The sequence below is a fragment of the Macaca nemestrina genome, chromosome 6 (genome assembly GCF_043159975.1).
Source record: "Macaca nemestrina isolate mMacNem1 chromosome 6, mMacNem.hap1, whole genome shotgun sequence".
Taxonomy (NCBI): Eukaryota; Metazoa; Chordata; class Mammalia; order Primates; family Cercopithecidae; genus Macaca; species Macaca nemestrina.
In genome coordinates, this window is record NC_092130.1 from 26,034,887 (window position 1) to 26,061,616 (window position 26,730).

Genomic DNA, 26,730 nt, shown 5'->3' on the forward strand with positions numbered 1-26,730 from the left:
CCAGCCCACAGTATCTCACAATGCTAGGGAATGGTAGGTTAGAATACAGAGTGCTGGTGGGTTGCGATTCAAGTCCTCAAAGGTGCTCTCATACCTATTCATTAATTCAACAAACACTTAATGATGTCGCTATGCATCTAGCATTGTGGTGAGTACCGGGACACAGAAGTAACTACGACATGGTCTGTGGGAGGGTCAGCATGGAAGTGCAAGGGCAGGTGCCACATGAGAGCTGGGAGTCAGTGAGGGGGAAGAGGGAGGTAAGGCTGCTCCCTGTCTGAGGACAAGAGATGGGGAAGGCATTACAGAGGAGGGGACTCTTGAGTTTGGTCCAGAAGGATGAACAGGAGTTTGCCAGGAGGAAAAGTGACAGGGAATGAATCACTCTTTTCTCCGAACTTCCACTGCCTGTTGCCTATTCTCTTGCAGCATAGACTTCATTTTGCGATAGAATCTCAGGCCCTTAGGGCAGGGCCCGTGTCTTCTTGTTCATCAAGGTATCCCTAAAGTCTAGCCCAAGGCCTGGTTTGTGGAAAGGGCTCAGCAAAGAACGACACAGACAGCCCGGCTCAGTGGTCTAGCCCTCCCTTCCACCCAATGCGCCTGAGGGATGTTGCTTATTCCTTCCCACTGGCCACAGTGACTCCAGGGAGTTGTGCTCCCCTTGGAAGGTGGGGTGCTGAGGACAAAAGCCCTTTTTGCAGCTTTGCTCCACTCCTCTGGGTGGTGTGGAAAATGTTTCCCCTGGGAGAACCTTAGCCGGGGGTTGGCTAATGATTAAATTGAGTATGGTAGGGTAATATTTAGAAGGTTGTTTTGGGGGTGGTGGTGTCATTGCAATCTGTTTTCGCTCATAATTGCTGCTTCACTAGCTCCACCACAACCCAAAACATAAACAGAATTCACCTTGAACTCCACTGCCCCCAGAGATGAAAGCCATAATCAACATCAGAAAACAAAACAAACAAAAGTTTTCAGCAAAAACCAAGGTCCTGACACAGCAATCCATGTGAAGGAACATCTGCTGAGTAAGTAACCGGCCCTCCGAGGCCTCATCAGTACCTGGACTGCAAACTCTCCCGGGCTTGGGGAGCGGGCAGTTACTAGAGAGGAGCGGGGAAGAGGTCAGAGCTGGTAAGGATTCCTGGATCCAAGTTCCCCTTCAGATGACACAGAGCTTGCGACAGAAGGAAATTGCATTCTATGTAAAAAGTTTACATCTTTGTCCACCTGAGTTGGGCGCCCTGTGAAAATTTCTTGCCTGCCATAGCCATGTCTCAGTGCAAGACCGCGGGGTGGTCAAGGTTTCTTAAACCGAAAAAAGCGAATACAATGTCCTAGGCAGCTGCATTAAAACGTTCAGGCCCTTGGAAGGGCTCACCTTCTTCCATCTGGCCAACCTCCCATTGGTATACCGGCCAGTATCTCTGCCATTCATAGTGGGCTTTGCTCAATTAACACAACTTAAAAGACTCTGCAGCATTACACACTACTAAATGGGCCTCTGCATGAACAAACATGCAGTTGACAAAATTTAAAAAAAAGTCACAGGACAGGGACAGGTCCAAGGCCAATTCCTCTCTGCCTGAATGACAGGCAAAGACCTCTGGGGGCAAGACGGTAGAAAGCAGTGGTAGGGACCTGGGGCCCACCCAGCCCAGGGACGCTCCCAGTTTCCGTTTACTAGCTGTGTGATCTTGGGCCAATTACTTAACCTCTCCCAGCTGCAGGGTTTTCATGGGCAAAATGGGGATAATATTATACCTCCCTTATAAGGTTGCTGTGAAGAATTACTGAGATGTGAGGGTAACTCACTCAGAACTATGCCTGGGACATAGTAAGCACTTTATCTAGGGCCAGGATCCCCAGGTGGAAACCCAAATGAAACAGGTGAACTTTATGTCCACTGGCGGAGGGGCTGCCAGCACTCAGTTATTCCTACCAGTGGGCCGTGTTGAGTTTGGGGTGTGGAAGAGTGGTTGGAGCCGGGGGTGGCTGAGCGAGCCTTCCCTTGTGAGCCCTGCCTGGGAACAGTCCCTGAGGTCCAGGTCAGGGTGCTGGGTACAGAGTCAGGCCAGGAATGGCCAACGCTAGAAACTCAGGTATCTGGTAAACAGATACAGAGTCCGTATTTCATAAATATTCCTTAAGTGAATCAGTGGGCTTTGGAATCATCAACTGGTTGTGCATCCCTGTACAGGGCATGTAGCCTTTGTGACTCTCATTTTCACCTCTAAAAAGTGATGATAATGTCTTCCTGTTGGGGTTGTTGCAAAGTTAAAATGCAGTAAGTAAAATACCTGGCACAAAGTAAGTGTAATAAATGGTAGCCATTGAATTACACTGTGAACTAGGAACAGGAACCAGAAAATGAGTCATAACTGAAGGGAAATCACTCTATTTAGGTGTGTAACCTCAGGCAAGTCATTTTCCTTTATTAAAGTCTCAGTTGCCTCATCTATAAAGTGGAAGCAGTCAGATGGCCTAACCCATAGGATTGCTGTGGGGATCAGGCAAGGTACCCAAAGTGAAAACTTCGTAAAGTCTAAAGTGGTGAACGGATGCTAGTGGCTGAGCAGAGTCAAGCTGGACTGTGGGTTACAGAGGAATGGAAGCCACTCAAACCAAAGGAGCCAGGAACAAGGTGTGTGCACAGTGAACCAAAGTCACAATGGCCTTTCCAATGTATCATGTTTACTATGTTGGATATTTTTTCTGATTATAAAAATATTGTATTGTAGAAAATTTGGAAAACACGTACAAGCAAGCAGTACAACACAGAAATCTTCTGTGATTCGATCACCTAGTCACCTAGAAATAACCATGGGAATCTGGTTGTGTTTCAGTGTGGCACTGCCCTAGGTGAGCCCCAGATGAGTGGACACAAGGCTGCACACTAGAGTGGTTAGAGGGCAGGCCCTCAGGTCAGCTGCCAAGTTCAAATCCTGTCTCACCTCCCACTAGATGCGTGGGAGAAGATTCCCCACTTCTCTAAATCTCAGTTTCTTTGTATGTAAAATGGGGATAACAATAACATTACTTTCTTCATAGTAGTGAGGAATAAACAACGTGATACACATCAGTTGCTTGGCATAGCACTTGTCACACTACACGAATTCAATCAGTGTAGCTATTATTTTCATACATACATACATACTCACAACATGGGATATTTTTGGTAATTATTATGTCATCAAAGTTTCTTTTACAACAGTAGTTCTTCAAGTATAGATTCAGGGCCAGCAGGATCAGCATTTCCTGGGAACTTGTTAGAAATGCAAATTCTCAGCCAGACTTGACGTGCTGAATCAGAAACTCCAAGTGGGGAGACCCAGCAAACTAGGTTTTAACGAGTCCTCCTGGTGATTCTGGTGCACACTCAAGTTTGAGAACCACTGGCTTACAGCATATTTTTAATGGTTTCATGGAATTTTCTACCACGATTTACTGACTAGGTCTCCTTTTTTCAGACACTTAGGCTATTTGCTAGTGGTGTGCGGGAGCGAGCTTGCACAGGCTTACAAGAAGCAACTGTGAACATCTCTTCCCAGCTCTGTTCCATTGGTAGCTTGAAATCAGCAAAAGTGGGGTTTTTAATGCCACAGAAATCGGCAAATGCAACAAACCAGGGCTCCTCCCCTTCACTCCAGCTTGTTGTTAACTTTTACCAGCATACTACTGGCTATTTCCATTGGTTTTTGTATGCTAAACCACATTATGGTGAATAACCCTGCACATACATCGATTTAACTATCTTCGATTGTCTTTTTAGAAAAATCTCTAGAGATGGAATTGCTAGATCAAAGGATATGCTCATATAAGGTGTTTTGATACAAACTGCCAGTTTGGACTGTTAATTTATACTCCCACTAGCAGAGTAGGAGTGAGTTTATTTTCCTGCACTGGTTGCAATGGACATTTGCGCTATGGACTGTGGACCCAGGGTCCTGTACCATGCCCCAGCCATGGTGAAGAATAGAGCAAGTCCTGACATTATAAAACAACCACTGCCCCCCATCCCATTCTCAGTGCCTCCAGCTCTACGGGGACTACATTTTTTTTTTTTTTTTTTTTTCTAAAGGGAAAGCAAGTTTATTAGAGAAGTAAAGAAACAAAAAAATGGCTACTGCATAGGCAGGCAGTCAGGAACTAAGTGTTAACGGCTGTGTCATGTGTCCCACACTTGTCTCTCTGGAGTAGGGCTGTCCAACAGAATTTTCTATGATGATCTGTATCTGTGCTGTCTCAGTTACATATGGCTACTGAGCATGTGAAATGTGGCTTGTGTGACTGAGGAACCGAAGTTTTAATTTTACTGAATTTTAACTTAAATGTGAATAGCCACATGTGGCTAGTGGCTACTGTAACAGACAACACAGTTCCTGGAATTCAGGAGGGACCAGAGCTTATGGTTCTTCTATAACTGATAACCATGGTGACCAGACATCCTGCATTACTGGTCTCAGCTCTAATTTCAAATAGTCTGTTCCCACTGACTCATAAACACTAACATACTGAAAGTTAAAAAAAAATTTTTTTTTTTTTCAGAGATGGGGTCTTGCTATGTCGCCTAGGCTGGAGTGCAGTGGCTATTCATAAGCACAACCCCACTACTGATCAGTACAGGAGTTTTGACCTGCTCTGTTTCCAACCAGGCTGGTTCCCCCCACTGTAGGCAACTTGGTGGTCCCCTCCTCCTAGGAGGTCACCTGATTGATGCCAAACTTAGTGCAAACACCCAATCAGCATAGTGCACTAAAGTCCCAAACTCGCCAGCTCAAGCTATTCTCCTGCCTCAGCCTCCTGAGTAGCTAGGACTACAGGCACACACCACTTTGGCCGGAGAAATTTTTTTAGTGTCTGGAAATTCTGATATTTCAGAATTTAAATTACATCTCCCAGACTACTCTTTCTACCTGGAATCCTTTTTCAGATTATGTGTCTCCTTGGGGATCAGGAAATGATCTCCAGGCTCAGCAGGGAGGACAGAGGTACAGTAACTCAGGAGGTACAGCCTCCTGACAATCACTGCTCACGACTGCGGAGAGACCATCCTGCCTCGATGCTTTTGCTTATGCTGTTCTCTTAGCCCAGGGAACCTCCTTTACGAGGCAATGACACCTATCTAGGAAGCCTTTCCTGATTATTTTTATTTAAAATAATATAAACAAAGGGTTTGCTGTCTCTGTGGCCACTAAACATTGCTCATAAAGTCTAATCTCAAGTGAGAGCCTTGAGCCACCCACTTAGGATCTATTTAACCCATCTATTTACTTTAGATAATACCTGAAAAACTAGTAACTGGCTTTCTTATTCCAAAGCTGAATTGAAATAGCAAATTAGAAAGGGTACAAGCCTCCGAGGGACAGACACACTGGAGGTGACAAAAAGTAAACATCATCTAAGAGTTACGCAGTAAGGGAGAAGATTTAGAAAAAGATATAACTAAAATTAAGACATTGAAAAGTTATCAATTTACATCTCTTAAACTCTAGGGAAGAAGTGAAGAAAGTCATCCTAGGATTCTAGGATTTAAAGCTTGACAAGATTTTAGAAGTCATCCATACTTTCTAGATGCAGACACTGAAGCACAAAGAAGTGATGTAATTTGCTCAAGATCACAAAGCTATTTATTTACTGGTAGGGCTGGAGCCAAAGCTGGTCTACTTGTTCTCATACCAACACCTAGAAAAGTCACTAATGGATGTTCTACTCCACGAAGGAACTGAATTGATGAGGTATTTATGGAGGAAAAATAATAATAATTCCCCACCCCTCTACACAAAGATATTTTCTCTTATCACTGATGACAAACTCTGAGAAAGAATACCACTCCATAGAGAAACAGGTGTCAAAAGGAAGAATAAAACAATAGCTGGCGTTTATAGCTTTATAGTATGAATAGCGCAACATGGAGGTGATATAATATTTGAAAGGCCATTCTCTGACTGAGGTAATTAATATCTAAGACGGTATTACAAATGGACAATGTGACCAAAGGCTGTAATGAAAATGAAATCCCCCAAACATATGGCTCTCCATCAAAATGCAAATAACAGAAGAGAAACAAGTGACTGATGATATACAAATGATTTCAATGCTCTGTACATCACCAGCTGTTTATTTTGGGGCTTGAGCCGTGGAGGAAGAATAATGTGATTGATCTAAGGCAGCTATGAACCACCACTGATAAATAAATATACATCTTCTGGCTCTATGCAGGATAGGTATTCAGAACAAGGTGGTTCACACAGACAGACAGTTCTTTAAATGACACCTTGCAATTACATTACAGCCTTCCAGCAGATAATAAACCTTCAATATCTTGAATAATTTAAAATTTTCCAGTGGCATGAAGGTCGAAGGGAAAGAAAATCACACTCTGTTTTAGAGGGGACAAAATTCTCAGCAAATCAACCGTGGGGACTGATAACCAAGTAGAAAAATGTCTGGTTTTTCATTCCTTCTCCTGATAGGTGAATATTTTCTCTGGCTCAACCTGGTCCCTGATTTTCAAAGTCAAAGTGCGAAGACTGAATGCTTCTATGATAAATAAATGAAGAAAACATAAGGCATTAAATCCTTAGAAGTAGGCTGGGTGTGGTGGCTCGCACCTGTAATCCCAGCATTTTGGGAGGCAGAGGCGGGAGGATTACCTGGGCTCAGGAATTTGAGATCAGCCTGGGCAACATAGCGAGACCTTGTCTCTACTAAAAACTAAAAATTAGCTGGGTGTGGTGGTGCATGCCTATAGTCCCAGTTACTCAGGAGGCTGAGGTGGGATGACTGATTGGGCCCAGGAGTTTGAGGCTGCAGTGGGCTATGATTACATCATTGCATTTCAGCCTGAATGACAGAGCAAGATCCTGTCTAAAAAAAAAAAAAAAAAAAAACAAAAAGGCTGGGCGCGGTGGCTCACGCCTGTAATCCCAGCACTTTGGAAGGCCGAGGTGGGTGGATCACGAGGTCAGGAGATCGAGACCATCTTGGCTAACACGGTGAAACCCCGTCTCTACTAAAAATACAAAAAATTAGCCGGGCGTGTGGTGGGCGCCTGTAATCCCAGCTGCCTGGGAGGCTGAGGCAGGAGAATGGCGTGAACCCAGGAGGCGGAGCTTGCAGTGAGCCGAGATCGCGCCACTGCATCCAGCCTAGGCGACAGAGCGAGACTCTGTCTCAAAAAAAAAAAAAAAAAAAAAAAAAAATCCTTATAAGTTATTCCTATCATCATATATGAGGTAACGGGAAGTAATACATAATAGTGTATCACTCTTGAACTCTTGATCCAAATAAATTTGAGTTTGGATTCTCACTCTGCCATGCACTTGTCTAGTTCACACCTTCCTAATCCTCAGCTTCACTTCACTGAGTCCTGTGAGGTTGGCACTGTTGTATATCAGACAACGCCAGACAACAATGCCAACCTCACAGGACTCAGTGAGATCATAAATGAACAGATCTTGGCACATATTAAGTGTTAATAAATGATGACATTTATTACTGTTCTCATATATCATTATTAATGATCGTTTAAGTTTAGGATCTTCAATGTGGAACTAGAAAGGAGGATGAAGGAAAGAGCAGGGATGAATAAACACAGAATTTCCTAGCAAGGAATGTTATGGTATCAAGGTTGATGGATGCTCTGAGCCAGACACTGTTCTAAGCTCTCTACACAAAATGTCTCAATTAATCTGTAAAACTCTGAGAAAGTAGCCCAGTTTTACTCAATCAGGCACAGAGAGGTTAAGTACTAGCCCAAGGTCACTCTGCTGTCTGACTAAAGCTTGTGTTCTAAGAACATAAGGAGTCAAAGCCCAAACAAGTTAAGGTTTAAATCTTGCATTTAGCCTCTTTAAAACAAAAAAATTAGCACTACTGTGATTTACACTGCTACCAAAGCAGTACTACCTATAGGAGAGTTGCTGGTTATAACATTTGGTTATATGGTACTGGTACTGCCAAGGCAGCTTCTGTCATTAAGTTAGCTATAGACACAGCACATTGAAGTATGTCCAAAAAAGTTGTCATGAGACGAAATGCCTTTGTTAGATGACTAAACATGTTGTTCAGTCCTGCTAAAAGTATGTACTGCATGTGTTGTGTTAGCAATTAGCTAAAATGTAAAGACAGGGCAGATACTTGAATGCACTAGTCAAGAAATGTTACTCGAGAATGAGCTTTGGTTCATATTTTCCATACAGCCATTATGCAAAACAGTATGGAGGTTCCTCAAAACATTAAAAATGGGACTACCATATGATCCAGCGATCTCATTTCTGGATATATAGCCAAAGAGAATAAAATCACTATCCCTAAGAGATATCTGTACTGCCATGTTCATTGCAGCACTATTCCCAATAGCCAAGATATGGAAACAACCTAAGTGTCCATCAATAGATGAAAAAAGAAAATGTGATGTGTGCGTATCTCTCTCTCTGTCTCACACACACACACACATGAATATTATTCAGCCTTAAAAAGGAAGGAAATAGCCAGGCATGGTAGCTCATGCATGTAATCGCAGGCACTTTGGGTGGCTGAGGTGGGTGGATCACTTGAGCCCAGGAGTTCAAGATCAGCCTAGGCAACATGGTGAAACCCTGGCTCTACAAAAAAAAAAAAAAAAAAAAAAATTAGCCGGGTGTGGTGGTGCAGGCCTGTGTAGTCTCAGCTACTTAGGAGGCTGAGGTGGAAGGATTGCTGGAGCCCAGAGAAGTCAAGGTTGCAGTGAGCCATGATTGGGGCACTGCACTCCAGCCTGGGCAACAGAGTGAAACTCTGTCCAAAAAAAAAAAACAAAAAAAACGAAGAAGGAAATTTGCTGCTTGTGACAACCTGGATGAACTTGCAGGACATTATGCTAAGTGAAATAGGCCAGACACAGAAAGATAAATACTGCATGATCTCACTCATATGAGGAATCTAAAAAAGTTGAACTCATAGTAACAGAGCAGAATGGTGATTTTCAGGGGCTTGGGGTGGGGGAAATAGGGAGATGTGGGTCAAAGGGTACAAACTTTCAGTTCAAAGATGAATAAGTTCTGGAGACTTAATGTGCAGCATGGTGAATGTAGTTAATAATAATGTATTATGTACTTGAAGTTTGCTAAAAGAATAGATCTTAAATATTCTCACCACAAAAAAGATAGCTATGGGAGGTGATGAACACATTAATTAGCTTGATTTTGGTAATGACTTCACAATGTATACAAACATCAGATCATCACATTGTATACCTTAAATATACACAATTTTTACTTGTCAATTATCCCTCAATTATATGTGGGGGTTGGGGGAGGATGAGTTTTGATGCATCTTTGGCTCATTATGTTAAGTCAGCAAAGGAACAAAAAAGGACCCAACTAGAGTGTCCACACCTGCTGCTGGCAGATTTGCCTTCTGAGCATGTGGGCGGTCCTGCCACTGCAGCATGCCCACTGGGGACAGCCTGGACTGGGGGGCTATGACTGTGGGCCTGATTTTTGGAGGGGCCTGGCAGCTTGTCAGAGCTATGCCTGGCCAGCAACAGGTGCTCCCTGAAGGTGGAGCAGGACTTGTCATTAACCAGTCATATAACCTTAGGAAGTTGCTAAACGTATATTCTCATCTCTAAAATGTACAGGTTGGGTGAAGATTCCTGAAAATGGTGCAGAAATTCCCTGAACTCTGAAGTCATGCTGCCTGGGAACACTCGGCTTTCTAACATCAGTGGAAAGCCTTGATTTCTTCTAGATTTAAAAATAGACTTAGTGTGTGGGTAACTTGCAAATACCTGAACTTGAGGTTTTGCATGTGGAGGGCTTGCTAAGAGATAGGATCCGTAGTAGTGTAGAAGAAATATTTAAAAATAAAGGTTGAAATGTGAATAGAAGCAGAATATCTGTTCTTGAACTCAGTCTACCATCACGTTTTTTAGAAATTTATTGGCCAGGTGCAGTGGCTCACGCATGTAATCTTAGCACTTTGGGAAGCCGAGGTGGGCGGATCACGAGGTCAGGAGATCGAGACCATCCTAGCCAACACGGTGAAACCCCGTCTCTACTAAAAATACAAAAATTAGCTGGGCATGGTGGCGCACGCCTGTAATCCCAGCTACTCAGGAGGCTGAGGCAGGAGAATCATTTGAACCCAGGAGGCGGAGGCTGCAGTGAGCCACTGCAGAGATCTTGCCACTGCACTCTAGCCTGGGCGACAGAGTGAGACCTGTTGCAAAAAAAAAAAAAAAAAAAAAAAAAAAAAAAGAAAAGAAAGAAATGTATTTTGTGGTGGAAGGAACTTATGGACTTGGATACAAACAGGGTCTTCTAAAACCTGGAGGGAGTCATGGGAAGATCAGGATAGATGCAGACCCCACTGATGAACCCTGCAAGGAGTGTGATTCTAATTCAATATGAGGAAACGCTTTCCTAAAAGCTATCCAGTTAATCATGACACAGCAGGACAAACACACACACAGGCACAGAGGTAGCCTTCAGGATCAGCAACCTGGCCTCGAAGGACACTTGCAGCAAACCCAAGCCACTGAGTATTCTGAACTAAAGGAACTTTAAGACCTGGGGTGCCCTGATTTCAGCTTTCCCATGTCCAAAGCCACAAAGATGTTAGAAGTGGGCTGATATGGCGGAAGCATTCTGAGGGCAAAAATGTTCATGGATGAGTTTTACATGTTCCAAGAAAGGCCAGAAGTCCACCTGCTGGAAAGCAGGGCTTTTTAAGCAGGTACCCGAGGTTGGAGGAGATGTGATCTTCCCCCAGAATTGATGGGGCCAGGCAACAGAAAAAGGAAACTTCTGACTGAGGACCAGGCAGGGCCTCAAGCACATTCTTCTATAAAATATATTTTTATTGGACATTTCAGGAGGAATTTATTCCATGCCTGGTGAATTTAGAGTTATGGGCTTGGTTGAGGCCTCACACAGGTGATCATGGTAATTTAGAGAGAAAGTACTAAGCCATTTCTGTCACAAGGCCGGCCCAACTTGAAAATAATAGTGCCTCCTTGCATTTATAGAGTGCTGAATACTTTCCAAAGTGCTTTCCCATCTATTATCTCATTTGATCCTTACAACGGGCCAGAGATGTCAGCAGCATCTCTGCCGTGGGGCTTTGAAGGAGAGCTTTCCCCTCTCTGGGTGTCAGTTTCCCTACTGAAAAATGAGGGGACTGCTCTCATCGCTCAGTATTTGTTCTCATCAAATATCTCTTGAGAGCTTCTATCAGCAGTAACATCTGAAGGCAGAGTTTCTCAGCTCAGGGTCCCAGAACTGGCTGCATCACAATCCTCAGAAAGCTGGTTACAACACAGATTCCTGGACTCCTCCGAGACTGAGGACCTGGACACTCACAGGGCCTAGGGAATCTGCATGTTAAACATTCTTCCCAGGTGATTCTTATGCACACCAAACTTTGAGAACCTCTGCTCTCATATTTCATAACTCCTCAGCTCTGAGATCTTGTCACATAAAACACATGTGGCAACTGAAAAAATCCTGAAAAAGTATAAAATTCTGATGAGTGAGGAGAAAACAGTCTAGTGTTGGCTGAGTGTATCTGATCATCCAGATAATAACAGCCTCTCAAGGATATAATTAGTGCCCTCAAAATTGGAATATATGACTGTTTAATAATTTAAGTGAGATCATCAGGATTAATGAATAGCGGCTGAAATTAAATGTGAGACCATAAATCCACACAAGCCTGTTATAGCAAGGCAATTATTTAGGACAAGACATCCTAGAAAACAGGGGTCTGGCCAAGGCTGAAGGCATCTTAACTTATCTCCTCCCAGAAGGGCCATGCGTTTTTGCACTTACCATGACCCAGGGTATACATTCCAAGACATCACTATCCAAATCTATCACAAAGCACACTGAGTGACCTGCCACGCCTGGAATCCTGTGTTTTCCAAAAGTCCGAGGATCTTTTCAACTCTATCAAAATAATCTGACATGTCTGTTAAGAATGCAGATTCCTGAGGCCCACCCTAGAACCACTGAATCAGAATCTCTGTGGGTGGGCCCTGGTAACCTGCATTTAACAAGCTCCTCAGTCAAAGTTGATAAGGGTAAGAGTTAAGAGCCATTGCTTGAACCCAGATGACCTGGAGACCGCGGGGGCACACTCCAGGTTTGGAATGTCTGCTTTGAAGGTCACATTTTTCTCTGCCACCTGACTAGAAAGTTCTCCTCAGGGTTCTTTCCTTCTGTGAAAATCAGTACCCTCTTGTACATCCTCATTGCATTGTTTAGCTCATTAATGTCACATTTTTAATTTCATCTCATTCCCATAATGAGACTTTGAGGTAGACAGGGTAGCGTAGCATTTCAGGTAACAGTAATAATAATAAGCATCACCATAACAACAGCATCATTAACAACCAACACTGAAGGAATGATGACCATGTGCCCGGCCTGTCACGGTGCTGGACCTTACTCAATCCTCACTCAACCCGCAAAAGGGAAGACAGGACTTATGGCTTTGGGGTTAGACATGACAGAAAATCAACTCCAACTAGTTTACAAAAGAAAATAATGTACTGGTTCATGGGATGGGGAAAGGATGGGATGGGACTGGTCGGAGGCACATCTGGACTTAGGACCCAGCTGGCATGACAAGCACTGGGTGCAAGGTGAGGAGCTGTTCACCAGAATGACTATGTCCTCCATCTCCCTGCAGCCGAAAGGGAGAAACGATGCAGGGTTTTGTGTCCACTACAAAGAATATTTGGCATCACTTTGCTCAGGAAGAAAGTCTATTTATAGGTCATTTTCATTCCTTCATGAGTTCAAGTTCTGTCGTATGGCAGCAGAACGTGTGTGCTGGGAAGGGTCAGGGCTAGTCTTTCCTCCTGCCTGGTTAAGATAAATCTGCTAGCTGGTGTGGAGGCTCTGGGGAGGTTATTGTTAGTTTGAGTTTTCTATTAACAGAGACTGGAGTGAGGTTATTATTTAGAATATTCTAAACCATGTGTTCTGACAGCATATAGGAAAACAAAAACAATTTCTGAGAAGACTAGACAGAAAGCATAGCCTTATAATTCCATCTGCTTTCACCTTCACTGCAGATTATTAGCGATGCCCAATAAATCTCATTCATTAACAAGTCCAGGAGTGGAGGACAAATAGGAGATGACAGGAAGTTATTGGTTATTTTGAGATTCCTGGTTGCTTATAAATAAGGTGGGCATCTCTGAAGAGGTCTGCATTTATAAAGTAAGCAAATAAAATAATTTTATTATTATTCTAGGAGGAATGAGCATTTTTGTCTTTTAGGCAAAGAAATTGAGTAAAATGAGGATCCCCAAAGGTTGGAAAAGGCAGCCTGCATCTGTGAATACTTTATAGGAACTAACTTCACTAAATCACATGAGAAGAAGGGATGTTACTTTGGCCTTAACGCGTGTCTATTTCTTTGTTCTATATAATGATGTAAAAATTCCATTTTCATGAGATTTCGGTATGAGACAGTAAAATAAGAGAAAAAGAGGGAAAAAAGAAATTAAACTTTCAATACCCACGAACGCTATATTAATGTACAGTGGTGGAATTTTCTTTTTTAAAAAAATTTGAAATAAATAAATGATACATAAATGTGTATATTTGGCCTTCTTGATCTTTAGAGCTGTCAACTGTTGCCTATTTTTGGCTATGAAAATTGGTAGCATTTTAAGCCTCTGATGTAAACAGCTCTAAAGGTGCCTCCAGATTCAGATCAAAACATAATTGATTCTGGAGTTGTGGTTGTCTGATAAAGATGTGCTTGAAAGTTTCAGGGGCTGGAAGTTCTTTAAGGAAATTGGGAAGAATCCCTGAACTATCTCTGTTTGCAATGGGTTTACTTGGAGATTGCCTGTGGGTTGGGGTCAGGCAGCAGATTAGAACTAATGCCTACTTTTTGGCCAACATGCTTCATTTGTCTGCTAGAACCAACATTATTTAGAGAATTTACAATAAATGAAAACAGAAGAACATACCTATTAGACATATAGACATACATCAAAGGTCATGCTGTAGCCATTTCACATCTATATTTAGAAGTTTTTGTTTTACTTAGGAGGTGGGGCACACAGAGAAGGGGAATCTCTTGGATTTGGTTTGACTGCTCTACTAAATGTGAATTTTTCCTTTAGGCAAATGTTGTCTATAAAGAGGCTTCCTATAATGTGAAATATAATGTGTTTAAGTCACTTACAACAGTGTCTGGCACATAGAAAGTGCTATATAGGTGCTGTGTCGCATTATTATTATTGCTATTACTGCTTTTTCTGACTCTGCAACGCAGGCAAATGAGCACTTTCAGCTTGAGAATGTGAACGACGTGAATAGGACTTGGCTGGTGTGCACTAGACCAGGTTACTTATTAAGGAAACTACTGTTAGGTTGGTGCAAAAATAACTGCGGCTTTTCCTATGAAAGGAAATGGCAAAAACCGCAATTCCTTTTGCACCGGCCTAATACTTTTATTTCAGCCTCAAATCTCATCTCTCTTCAAACCCTGAGTAGATAAGAATTTACATCAGGCCTAAGCTAGCAGGAAGGCCCAGGAGCTTTCTGAAGGAAGACTATGACAGAAGGGGGCAGTTCCTCTGCCCTCTCCCTGGGGACATTATCCAAAATCTTGTGTTCCATTGGTTTTTACTCCCCTACACTATGTTTTTAAGGAAACACTAAAAGAGTGGAAAAGGTTAGACTTTAATCCCATAAGAAAATCACAAGAATATCCGTGATTTACCGCACTCTTACTGCACCAAGTTTTTAAAATGTACAAGGTTCACCCACGTCAATAGAAGCGTCACCTTTCTGAAAATATAATGCAGCTATTTTCCACTACAGAAACAATTCTTTCCCAAACATCGGAGCTTTTGATGCTTCAGATGCAATCTGAGCGATTTATTTGATTTTTTTTTTTTTTTTTTTTTTTTTTTTTTGCTCTCCAGTAAATCATTTATACAGTACTTGATTCACAAAATCCTGGGGTTTGTTTTTTTTTTAAAGACGCACAAAATATCCCATAGATATATTGACTCTTGCATCCTGTGTTTCTACCAGATATCCACCAAAAGGTTTATAGATTTCCTTCATTATAAACTAATTGATATTCTGTAACAGTTTTAATCTTCTTAGCTGTTCTCTCCTTTGGAGTCTGAGGGAGAAGCATTTAGGATGTCAAAGATATGAAAGGAGAAGAGAATTAAGAAAGCCTGAAGATTTCCTTAGTGGTGGAGACTGATACTTGAGATGTGGGATTCTTAAGATTACTGAGCCCACTGTGGGGACGATCAATCCCTTCTGTCAATGCAATTCCCAACGAGGAGGAGATGATTATGAGGGCAGATAAGCAGCTGAGGCCACCTCCCAACCATCTCTCCAAGCCTCAGCTTCATCATCTGGAACAGAATTCACTTCCCCTGCCCTTGTACTTTTGTAGCAGGAAACTATTTCACCTCTAAGGGAGGTTGTGGAGGTGAGGCCGGACAGGCTGAAGTAAAAACACTCACTGTGCCTGCACAGCTGGCTTTATCTGTCCTCCTTGTGCCATGCTTTTTGGCCGACTCTGCCCTGCCAGCAAGGCCATGGTTCCATACCTGCTAAGCCTGTCCCTGGGTCAGTCATTTAGAAGAAAAGGGGTACAAAGAGATTCATGTTGTGTTCTCTAGATCAGCCTCTGCAACAATACAGCTGATATCTGGACTTGCTTGACTCCTGTCTCTATGTCACCATTGTCTCAAAGAAAAAGAGATGGGTAGTCATTTCACAATGACAAGGGGAAGGGATTGTAAAAAGTTAAGTGAAAGAAACCAGGATGTAAAGTTGTATACGATTGAATGTTCACTCCACAAAGTGCCCTTAAAAAGGGACTAAATGTAGATTCCCACTATGGAATATTAATTTAGTTATTAAAAGACAAATGAGTTTGCTCTGTTTCTACTACTGACCTGAAGGATGGCTGTGATACATTAACAGAAAAAAAAAAGTTGCAGCTTTCTGCCCGTGGACGCCACTGAGGAAGCATCATTAAAGTCTCTTCCCACTGCCATCATGTCTAAGCCAGAGTCTCCTAAAGAGCCCAAGCAGCTGAGGAAGCTCTTCATTGGAGGGTTGAGCTTTGAAACAACTGATGAGAGCCTGAGGAGCCATTTTGAGCAATGGGGAACGCTCACAGATTATGTGGTAAGGAGAGATCCCAGCACCAAGCACCCCAGGGGCTGTGTGTTTGCCACCTATGCCACCGTGGAGGAGGTGGATGCAGCCACGAATGCAAGGCCACACAAGGTGGATGGAAGAGTTGTGGAACCAAAGAGAGCTGTCTCAAGAGGAGATTCTCAAAGATCAGGTGCCCACTCAACTGTGAAAAAGATATTTGCTGGTTGCATTAAAGACGACGCGGAAGAACATCACCTAAGAGATTATTTTGAACAATATGGAAAAAATGAAGTGATTGAAATCATGACTGATCAAGGCAGTGGCAAGAAAAGGGGCTTTGCCTTTGTAACCTTTGATGACCATGACTCCGTGGATAAGACTGTCATTTAGAAATACTATCCTGTGAATGGCCACAAATGTGAAGTTAGGAAAGCCCTGTCAAAGCAAGAGATGGCTAGTGCTTCATCCAGCCAAAGAGGCTGAAGTGGCTCTGGAAACTCTGGTGGTGGTTGTGGAGGTGGTTTTAGTGGGAATGATGACTTTGGTCATGGATGGAACTTCAGTGGTTGTGGTGGCTTTGGTGGCAGCCATGGTGGTGGTGGATATAGTGGCAGTGGGGATGGCTCTAATGGATTTGGTAATGATGGAAGCAATTCTGGAGGTGATGGAAGCTACAATGATTTTGGCAATTACAACCATCAGTCTTCAAATTTGGGACCCATGAAGGGAGGAAACTTTGGAGGCAGAAGTGCTGTCCCCTATGGTGGTGGAGGCCAATACTTTGCCAAACCATGAAACCAAGGTGCCTATGGCAGTTCCAGTACCAGCAGTAGCTATGGCAGTGACAGAAGATTTTAATTACTGCAAGAAAACAAAGCTTAGCAGGAGAGGAGAGCCAGAGAAGTGACAGGGAAGCTACAGGTTATATCAGATTTGTGAACTCAGCCAAGCACAGTAGTGGCAGAGCCTAGCTGCTACAAAGAAGACATGTTTTAGACAAATACTCATGTGTATGGGCAAAAAACTCAAGGACTGTATTTGTGATTAACTGTGTAACAGGCTATTTTAGTCCCTGTTCTGTGGAAAGTGTAAAGCATTCGAACAAAGCGTTTTAATGTTGATTTTTTTTTTGCACCCATGCTGTTGATTGCTAAATGTAATAGTCTGACCATGATGCTGAATAAATGTGTCTTTTAAAAAAATGTGGTAAAGTAATGTATACAGTATGATCCCAATAAAAGAGGGGGAAAAGCATGTAAAGCTTAGGAGTAAAGGTTCTAGAATCAGAATGGATGGTTTTAAATCAAAGCTCTGCCTCTTTGAGCTAAGTACACATCAGCAACTTACTTGTGTCCCAGTTTTATCATCTGTAAAATGGGGACAAAAATGTTAAATTTTTAAGTAGAAAAAAGAGGTCTGATATCATTGAGGCCAGTATGGTTTTCACGTTGGGCATGACAGAACCTACCATAGTGCTGTGATAATAAACGAGTGAATGCACTTAGCACACAGTAGAAGCTCAATAAACATGAGTTCTTTCTATTACATGTTGCTATATGTTAGTTAGTATGATTATACAGAATGGTCTGGGATGATACATACCAGACGGCGAACCTGAATTTCCTCAGCAGGGTGGGACTGGAGGGGAAATGGGAGGGTATGAAAAAGAAAACAGAAATGATAAAATACTGAGAACAAAAAGAAAATTTACAAATGGCAGACAGGCATACAAAAGATGTTCCATATCACATGTCATTAGAAAATTCAAGTGAAAATAAAAGTGAGAGACCACTAAGCAGCTATTGGCAAAATCCAAAACACTGACAATATCAAATGCTGGCAAGGAGGTGGAACAGCAGGAACTCTCATTCATTGCAGGTGAAAATGCAAAATGGTAAGCCACTTTGGAAGACAATTTGGCAGTTTCTTATAAAACTATATATACTCTTACCAAATGATCCAGCAATCATACTCCTTGGCATTTACCTAAGTAAGCTGAAAACTTATGTCCACACAAAATCCTGTACACAAATGTTCATAGTGGTTTTACTAATAATTGCCAACACTTGGAAGCAGCCAAGATGTCCTTCAGTAGGTGAATGGATAAACAAACTGTGGTATATCCAGAAAATGGAACGTTATTCAGCACTAAAAAGAAATGAGCTATCAAGCCATAAAAAGACATGGAGGAACCTTAAGTGCATATTCGTGGGTGATAGAAGCCAATCTGAAAAGGTTTTATATACTGTATGATTCCAACTACATTACAATCTGGAAAAAGTAAAACTATAGTGACAGTAAAATGATTGGTGGCTGCCAGGGTTTAGGGAAAGGGAGAGATGAACAGGTGGAGCACAGAGGATTTTTAGGGCAGTGAAACTACTCTGTATGATGTTATAATGGTAGATATATGTCATTATACACTTGTCCAAATCCATAGAATATACAACACCAGAGTGAACCCTAATATAAACTATGGATTTTAGGAGAAAATGATGTATTCATGTGGGTTCAGGGATTGTAACAAATGTACCACTATGGTATGAGATGTTGATAGTGGAGAACTCTCTGTACTTTCAGATGAGATTGGGTGTGTTCAGGGTAGCATGGCCATGGACCTACCTACTTTTTACTTAGTTTTGCTGTGAACCTAAACTGTTCTAAAAAGTAAGGTCTATTAAAAGAAAAAACACTGGGGCAAAAAGCCTAAATATTAATACTAATTGCCTCCACGTGATAAGGTTATGGACGGCTCTTTCTGCATTTCCCACATTTTCTCCTCGACTTCCAGCCTGTGCTTGTCCTGCTCTTTCTGCCTGGAATGTTCTTCCTTTCCCTAACCCCAAGGAGTAATATCTACAACGCTTTGGATTAAATTTCGCTGGAATTTTTTCCAGGAAGCCTGCCCTGTTGTCCTCTGTACTCTACATTGCTTGGACTTTCACCAGGTAGCACATATTTCATGGTTTCACGGTCTTACAACTGCCCCTTACCTCCTCTAGGCCTACTGGAGCCATCGAGGGAAGCCTATTTGATTCCTCTTATATCAGCACAAAGTACAGCATGTGGCACAGAGTCATGTCACAAATACTGCTGAATACATGAATATGAATTACTTTGATAAATCAGAACAGACATAGAGAAAAACAAAATAAGCAGCAAAAAAACCCTCAAAAATGTGAAAGAACCTGAGCAATAAAATGTAAGTGGGAAATGGCCACGCCAACAAGTTGTGGTGGTATCAGAAGCAAACTAAGGCTGCTTGAGAGAAGACAAGAAATGGGGAATAGATGCTTATCGGGCAGTGTCAAGAGTGATGCAAAGAGGGACGGAGCAAAATGGATTTCCATGATGTGTTCCCATGACTGGCATGGTGTGAGAGTGCAGGTCAGACTTAATCAGCCCATCAGGGGAAGAGGACTACTGACTCTGGCCTCATGGGCGAGGTGAGCTCACTACCATGTGAACTAATGGGCCCGGCATTGTCTATACTCCTTCCAGCACCAACCACTGCCAACAACTTTTCAACAGCTCTGCAAACACCTGCTAAGAACTTCTGTTGGGAACCATTCCCTATGTTTGTTTGTTTGTAGAAAGGCAGTTGAGCTGGAGAAAACGCTGTCAATGAGATCATATAGCCTGTCACTTTTGTACCTCATCATTCCGGGCAGCCTCTAGTTAATCCAAACACAGTAATTCTTTCCATTACCACATAACTAATTTTTCTGGAAAAACAACACTGTTTGAAAGTGGAGAGGCTAAGGAGAAAAGGAATAAAAACAAACAAATGAACAAGACCTCTCTTGTTTTTCCTCATAAAAACATGCCACCCAGGCAGTGCAACCCAGGGACAGGTCTGCCAGCCTATAACCCCATCTTTCCCTTCCACATGTGCAAAAACACCTCGATGTTCTCCTAATCCTCGAGCAAAGCTCATGCATTTGAAGAGCTTTTGGAGACCCCTGGCAAAGTGTAGTGTTCTATTTGTAAGCGGAGCCAGGATTATTCCGGTGTCAGCTTCTGCTTCCACTCGAGTCCCTGATACTGCCCGCACAAAGCTCTGGATCTTATTTCAAGAATTCATTTGCTCCAATTTTGTCTCCTACCTGAGGTCTCGACCCTTAGCTGAATTACGATTAGTTGCCCTGAGGATCTTGGAGGGGATTCATTTCAGAGGAAAATGCCTTCTGCTAGGCAGTGCCAATCTAGCTTGTAGTTAGCATCTATGAATTTCAGCTCTGAGAACGGCCTCTGCTAATGTAGCCCAGAGAAATCTGTCTTGTAGGATGGTCCATATTTGCTGTACTTTAGACAGGCCTCTCCATAATCCTGAAATTGTTTCTCCCAAATCTCATTTTTAAAACAATCACTGCTGAGTAAGTTTTCTTCCAAAGCCGCCTTAAGAATTTCTTCTTGAAACAAGAATAATGATTGCTTTTCTGAAAAATGCAGGCTGCAAAACGTGGCAGCTGAGGTGCAAGACTGAGGGGTGTGAGGTGGGAGTCCTCCTCTGGGCTGGGTGCCTGATTGGTTGAGAGAAAGGGGCAGTGATCAGGGGGGTCTGTTTTCATTCTCATCTGTGAAATGGGACGGTATTATTTTTCTTCTGTATCTTTTTAGGATTGGGTATGGTACACATTGAATTAATATTTTTGCTCTCTGGAGAAACAGATGCACTTAGAGAATGATCTTCTTATGAAGTGTACCTTTTCTTTGTCAAGACTGCTACACTTCATTGGCAGGGGAGGGGGTTATTCTGTTATCTTTACCACTGGGTACAACACTGAGGAAACTGGGATATTTAGAAGTGCAAACCACTATAGGTCAGGACTAATCATGTTTGATAATGAATTCTTTTTAGCAAAAAGTTTACACTGTAATACAATGGGAAAGTAATTTATTAAGAAGTGCCCTTGGAAATACAAAGGAATAACGCATCTCTGCAGATGTGCCACTTAACCACCTGAGGTGAGTGGGGACAAGGCTGCACTGTGGCCCAGATATGGGGTCTTATCCCTCTCCTGCAACCAGCTAGCTGTGTGCTCCTGGTTAAGTCTGCCTACTGCTCCAGGCCTCGGGCTTCCCATCTGTAAAATGAGCAGGTTGAGTTACACAGTGGTTTTCACATACCTTTTTTTAGCAGTGGAACTCCCCCAGTGAACACTTTTTCAGAAAGTAAATATAGACCAGGCCGGGAGAGGCACCTGAACCCCACTTGTGCCTGTGTGGTTCTCCATACCTCTCACAGCATTTCCTGAGACTTCTCTGGGGCCTCTGCTGCTCTGAGAAGCAGGCACAAAGTCACTGGCCTAGATGATCTTGAAATTCTTTTCTAACTGAACAAGGAGAGACGCTTGTTTCAAATCTGGCTGAGGTCTGGTTTACTCCATGTCTGAAGGATGGATGCCCTATCATGCCCAGAGGGGGATCCTGCTGAGTGCTGCAAGCCCAACCCAGGGCAGCTGATGCTTCAGAAAAACAGGTTACAGGGACCCGAGCCTGAAAACACAGATGTGGACCAGCACCAGTCACTGCAGGAACTGCAGTGTCTTCCACAGCCACATCTGTCTTGCTGGCTGAAGATGGCCCTGCTGCTGGTGATGGTTTTCTGTATGCACGGGTAGCTGCCATACATTCCCTCCCTCCTCATGCATCTATTCACTCATTCACAAACATTTACTAATCACCTCCTTCTAGACCACAAGTGGTCTAGTGGGGGAAGACTGACAATGAATAAACAGCTCATCAAATAGCCATGTAACCGCGGCATGGTGAATAATGGTAGTGGTGTGGTCTAAATGACGATGGGATGAGGGGAGCCAGCCATTGGAAGAGCTGGGAAGAGGGCGTTTAGGCAGAGGAAGAGCACAGGATCCCGAGGCAGGACAGAGCTCCAGGACAGAGAGCCCTGCTGTGGCTGGGTCTTTGGGGAGTGTGAGAGAGTGAGCGCAGCCCTCACTGCCACTGCTGTGGCCCTGAGAAGGAGTACAACAAGGAGCCTGCTCAGAGCAGGCAGCCCGTACCGACGGAAGGCTCAGGTGTTTGTCCCCAGGTGGCGGAGGCTGTTTATGTTGCAGAAAATCAATTAATCACTTGAGCAGTTCACTCATTTTTTTCCTTTTGTACTGCCCAGCTGTGAGCCCTTGGCTTGTGGGTGGCAGCCCACACTGGGACAAGGATGAGGTTGGGAGAGGCTGGGAAAGGGAAAGCAGAAGAGAGGAAGCAAGAGGCAGAAGTGGAGCCAGGGTCTGCATGCTGAGTCCATAGGCCTAGGGATGCCGCTCCACGGCCTGTGATTCTGGGCGAGTTACTTAGCCCTCCTCATCTGAGAGGAGGGACCCCAAGGCTTCCTTCAGAGGCTGCTGTCAAGAATAAATGAGAGAATATACGGGCCTGGCATATTGAGCTTCTCCCCAAAATGGGGGCTGCTATTATAAAGAGAGGAGTGAAGGGACAGGGAGATATTTTAGGCAGAGGATGAGACCAGAGACTGTTTGCTCAGTGTTTTACAGTTTGCAAAAATCTTCTTCCCTACAGAAAGAAAAGACGTACCTGCACCCACACATCCATCCTGTGCAAGCACCTCTGTACACTCATCCCTGACTCCCCTTCCTGCACACCAACCAAAAGTAACGTCCACAACAGAAATGACACCAAGTTCAGATGTCTATCTTTAATGTTCACTCTGCACCAGGCACTGTCCTAAGCACTTGATAGACATCTATTAACTCATTTGACAGTCACAGCCACCTAAGAGGTCGTAGGTACTATTGTGATCCCAGTTGATACATGAGGGAACTAAAGTTCAGAAAGGGGAAGTGACTGGGTCAAGGTCACAGAGACAGTGTGTGGCAGGGCCGGGATCAGAGATATAGATATTTCCAGGCTCTCTGCCAAACCGCAGGACTACGGGATGAGGAAGGCACACCCCTACCATCAGCAGGCTCATAGGCCTTGCTCTGTGGACACAGATAAATCTCATATAGTGTGCTCGAGGTTTACTGTTAGTACTTCCAGGGTGGAAGTACTAAGAAAACTGAAGAACCAGGCTCTGATCATGCATCAAACATGTAGTAAGCACCTGCTGTATGCCTAAGGAGCTGGGATCTGTGGTGAACAGGACCAATGTGGTGGTCCTTGCAATCAGAATAGACAGTCTAGTAGGAGAGGCACACAACACACCAATGTTCACACAAATACATATTTTAATTTCACCTGTGATAAGTTGTAAGGGAAGGGAAGAAAATGTAAAGGGTAGCATGAGAATGAGTGTATGTCAAGAGTTAGGGAAGACTTTATGGACCGGGTAAGAACTGAGTTAACTGTCTACATACACACACACACACACCCTCTCTCTCTTTCTGTCTCTCTGAGGCCTCTGTTTCTGTCTCTCTGAGGCCTCTGTACTAAAGGCGTGTAATTAAGAGTGTGGTATTAAAACGGGGCGATGGGCAGGTGAGCCGCTCCTGAAACTGTCAGCTGCAATTATTCTGGAGTGCATGCATACTCCCTCTCTTCACTGCTTATTAGTGCCTCTGCAAGAAGGTGAGCAGAGGAAAGGGCTTCTCTTAATTTTGCTGCAATTGGTGAAAGCTTTGATGCAAAGAATAAGCTTGAGGCCACTGGCTGAAGGGCAATTTCTTCTTGGATTTCACTTTTGGCTCCATCTCTGTGTCTCTTAAACCCAAGACGAGAGTTATTCCACAGGGTAAGACTCACAGCTAAGAGGCTCTGGATGTAGCTAAGATCACATGCTTGGGGCCGGACAGACATGGTTCGGTTGCCACATTACTATCTGAGAGTTGTGACCTAGGGTAAGTCACTTAACTTCTCTGGGTCTCAGTTTTCTCATCTGTAAAACGGTGTGCCAGACACTGCAATCCCAGCTGGACTTACTTGACATCTCCAATCCACTTCTCCCTTTCCTAACTCACCAAAGAGGCCACAAACCAAAACACTCACATTCCCTGCCTTCCTTACAGATAGGGGTGCCCAGATGTCAGGGATCTGGCTGTGAGTCTACAGGACACTTTCCTGAATTAGAAGGCAAAACCTTGACAGATGAAGGCTTTGTGCCCTTGGTTCTCCACGCTTTTTCCTGCCTGAAAGGCAGACTTGCCAGAGGTACCATTTTGTGACCATGAGGATGAGGAAGCAGAAACAAAGAAAGAGCCTGGCTCTTGGATGACAGCTCTGAGCAGCCAGTTGCACCAGTCCTGGAGCTCTTGTTATGCAATATTTAATAAATAGATAGAGACAGATAAGTGAATGAATCCTTACACTTGTTTGAGCTATTGTTTATCAAGTTTTCTGTTTTTTTTTTTTTTTCCAGTTAATACATTTCTAAACAGATACACAGCAGTAAAAATAGCAGCCACTTCATGAGTTGTGAGGATTAAATGAGAAAATGCGTGCACAGTGCAAGGTCCAGGCATTCAGCCAATGATGGCCTATATGTTGACGCTGCTAAAGAAGGGAAAACCTGCCATCCCTTTGGTGAGTCGCCAGATGAAGCACAGCGGGTGGGAGGCTCGGTGGGACAGATCCTACCTCGATCACTGAAGTCGTCGACCAGCACAATCTCAGCGACCAGCTCTGGGGGCGAGCGGTTGAGCACACTGTGGACGGTGCGGAGGAGGGAGGACCAGCCTTCGTTGTGGAAGGGGATGATGATGCTTGTGTTGGGAAGTGTCTCCAGGTAGCGCTTGCTGTTGCAGCTAGAGGGAAACAGAAGGGGAGGCAGAGGACAGGGTCAGCTCTCCTCCTGCCAAGAGAACTCAGTCACAGGGTTTGGCTAACTGCAAATCCCACTTCCTCTCCAGTCATTAGGGAATGAGCGAAATCCAGGGAGACCTTGGTCACGCAGGAACTTCTACATGACATCCCAAAGTTGTACCTCTAATCTCTGCATATATACCACACAGGGATATGTATAAAAGACCTCCCTGATTTTGAATAGTCATGATTTCACGTGGAGGACAGCCCTTCAGTAACACTCTGGCCTCTCTGTCCAGCTGTGATATTGTGATTTATAATAAGAACTACAGACTTTGGTCTTTGTCCTTGGTTCCTGGCACAGAGCTTCTAAAACTTGTCACTTCCTAAGCAACAGGGGTGCCAGGAAAATCTTACGTTCTAATATTTCATCTTTGACCCCAGTTCCTGACACAGCGCTCCTAAATCTCTTGGTGTTTTCTGGGTGACAGATGCACCTTTTGTTCTAATGAGGTGACTCCTGGTGGGCTCCAGGAGGCGGGGTGGTCACCAGAAAGAACATGCCATGACTAGAAGCTTAGAACTCTCAGCCCCACCCCACCGTCCTCCAGGAAGGGGACAGCAGCTGGAGACTGTGATGATAATTAATCATGTCCATGTGATGAGGCCTCCACAAGAACGTGGGAGGTCCTTCCCACAGACCCCGCCCTATGCAGCTCTTCATCTGGTTGTTCATTTGTATCCTTTCTAATATCCTTCATAATAAACTGGTGAAGGTGTCCTCCTGAGTTCTGTGAGCCACTCTGGCAGATAATCAAATCCAAGGAGGGGAACCACCAATTTACACCCAACTGGTCAGAATTACCCCAGGCCTGGATTTGCAAATGGCATCTGAAGGTGGAGGGTGAGGGATAATCTTGTGGGACCAAGCCCTTTACCTGCGGGATCTGACTCTAACTCCAGGCAGGTAGTGTCAGAATTGAATTGAATCACAGGACAGCAGGCTGGTGTTGGAGAATTGCTTGTTGGGGGAGCCCCTCTCCCTACCCCGCACATTTGGTCACAGAAATATTCTGTGTTGCACGTATGAATAGAGAGGGAAAAACAGTGACTTTGTTTTTTCCTATTACACATTCCTCTCCAATAGAGGAGAAATGATTTATCCATGAGTTTGGAAGAATAAACTGGGCTTCAATGGCTCAGCCCCTCCTCTTTCTCTCCCTGGGCTCTAGTCTCCACCACGGTAAGCTTAGGGGTGGAAGGCCCTGCCCCTTGTGCATCTTTCATACCATTATAACACCCAGAAGAATTAACATTGTTCCTTAATATCATCAAATATCTAGTTGGTGTGCAAATTTCCCTGATCTTATGTCTTTCTATAGTTGGTTTAAAACAGGATCAAAACAAGGTCCACATACTGCATACAGCTCATGGGTCTCCTAAGTCTCTTTTACACATAAACTTATGCCCTCCTGTTTTTTTTTTTTTCCCCCCTTCGATTTATTTGTTGAAGAAACTGGGCCATTTATCCTATAGGAGTCTCCACAGTCTGCATTTTGCTGCTTGCATCTCTGTGGTATCCTTTAAATTGTTCCTCTGTCTGTCCCCCTTTAGTTCTTGTAAACTGCTAGTTAGATTTATAAGCTTGACCTAATTCAATAAGCTATTCTGACAGGCTCTTCAAAGATGGTGGTACAGGGATCCCTTAGGAGACACATTGTGTCCAGTTGTCTTTCCTTTTGTGATAATCAATGCCTAAATATTTTATTTCATCAGGAGTTTGAAAAATGATTATATTCTAATTCTATTACTCCATCTTCATTTACCAGCTGGAATTATTCTATAGAGAAAAATTTACTACATCAACTAT

At 43.5% G+C, this 26,730-nt stretch overlaps 1 protein-coding gene, 1 long non-coding RNA gene and 1 pseudogene across 4 annotated transcripts in view; 2 read left to right on the plus strand and 1 right to left on the minus strand.

The window, feature by feature from the left end:
• The window catches only part of LOC105482624 (polypeptide N-acetylgalactosaminyltransferase 10), a 274,728-nt gene that overhangs the window by 67,808 nt on the left and 180,190 nt on the right, over nt 1–26,730 (minus strand). For all 3 annotated transcript variants that reach the window (XM_071098176.1, XM_071098175.1, XM_071098174.1), the window contains exon 4: nt 24,696–24,862. In XM_071098176.1, coding sequence (XP_070954277.1) covers nt 24,696–24,862 — 167 coding nt within the window. The remainder of the gene's footprint in view (nt 1–24,695; nt 24,863–26,730) is intronic.
• LOC139363729 (uncharacterized) overlaps nt 848–26,730 on the plus strand; it is an 83,082-nt gene continuing 57,199 nt past the window's right edge. Inside the window, exons 1-2 of the long non-coding RNA XR_011624558.1 lie at nt 848–1,028; nt 24,478–24,641. This is a non-coding gene — a long non-coding RNA (uncharacterized lncRNA). The remainder of the gene's footprint in view (nt 1,029–24,477; nt 24,642–26,730) is intronic.
• LOC105482402 (heterogeneous nuclear ribonucleoprotein A1-like) lies at nt 15,939–17,003 on the plus strand (annotated as a pseudogene).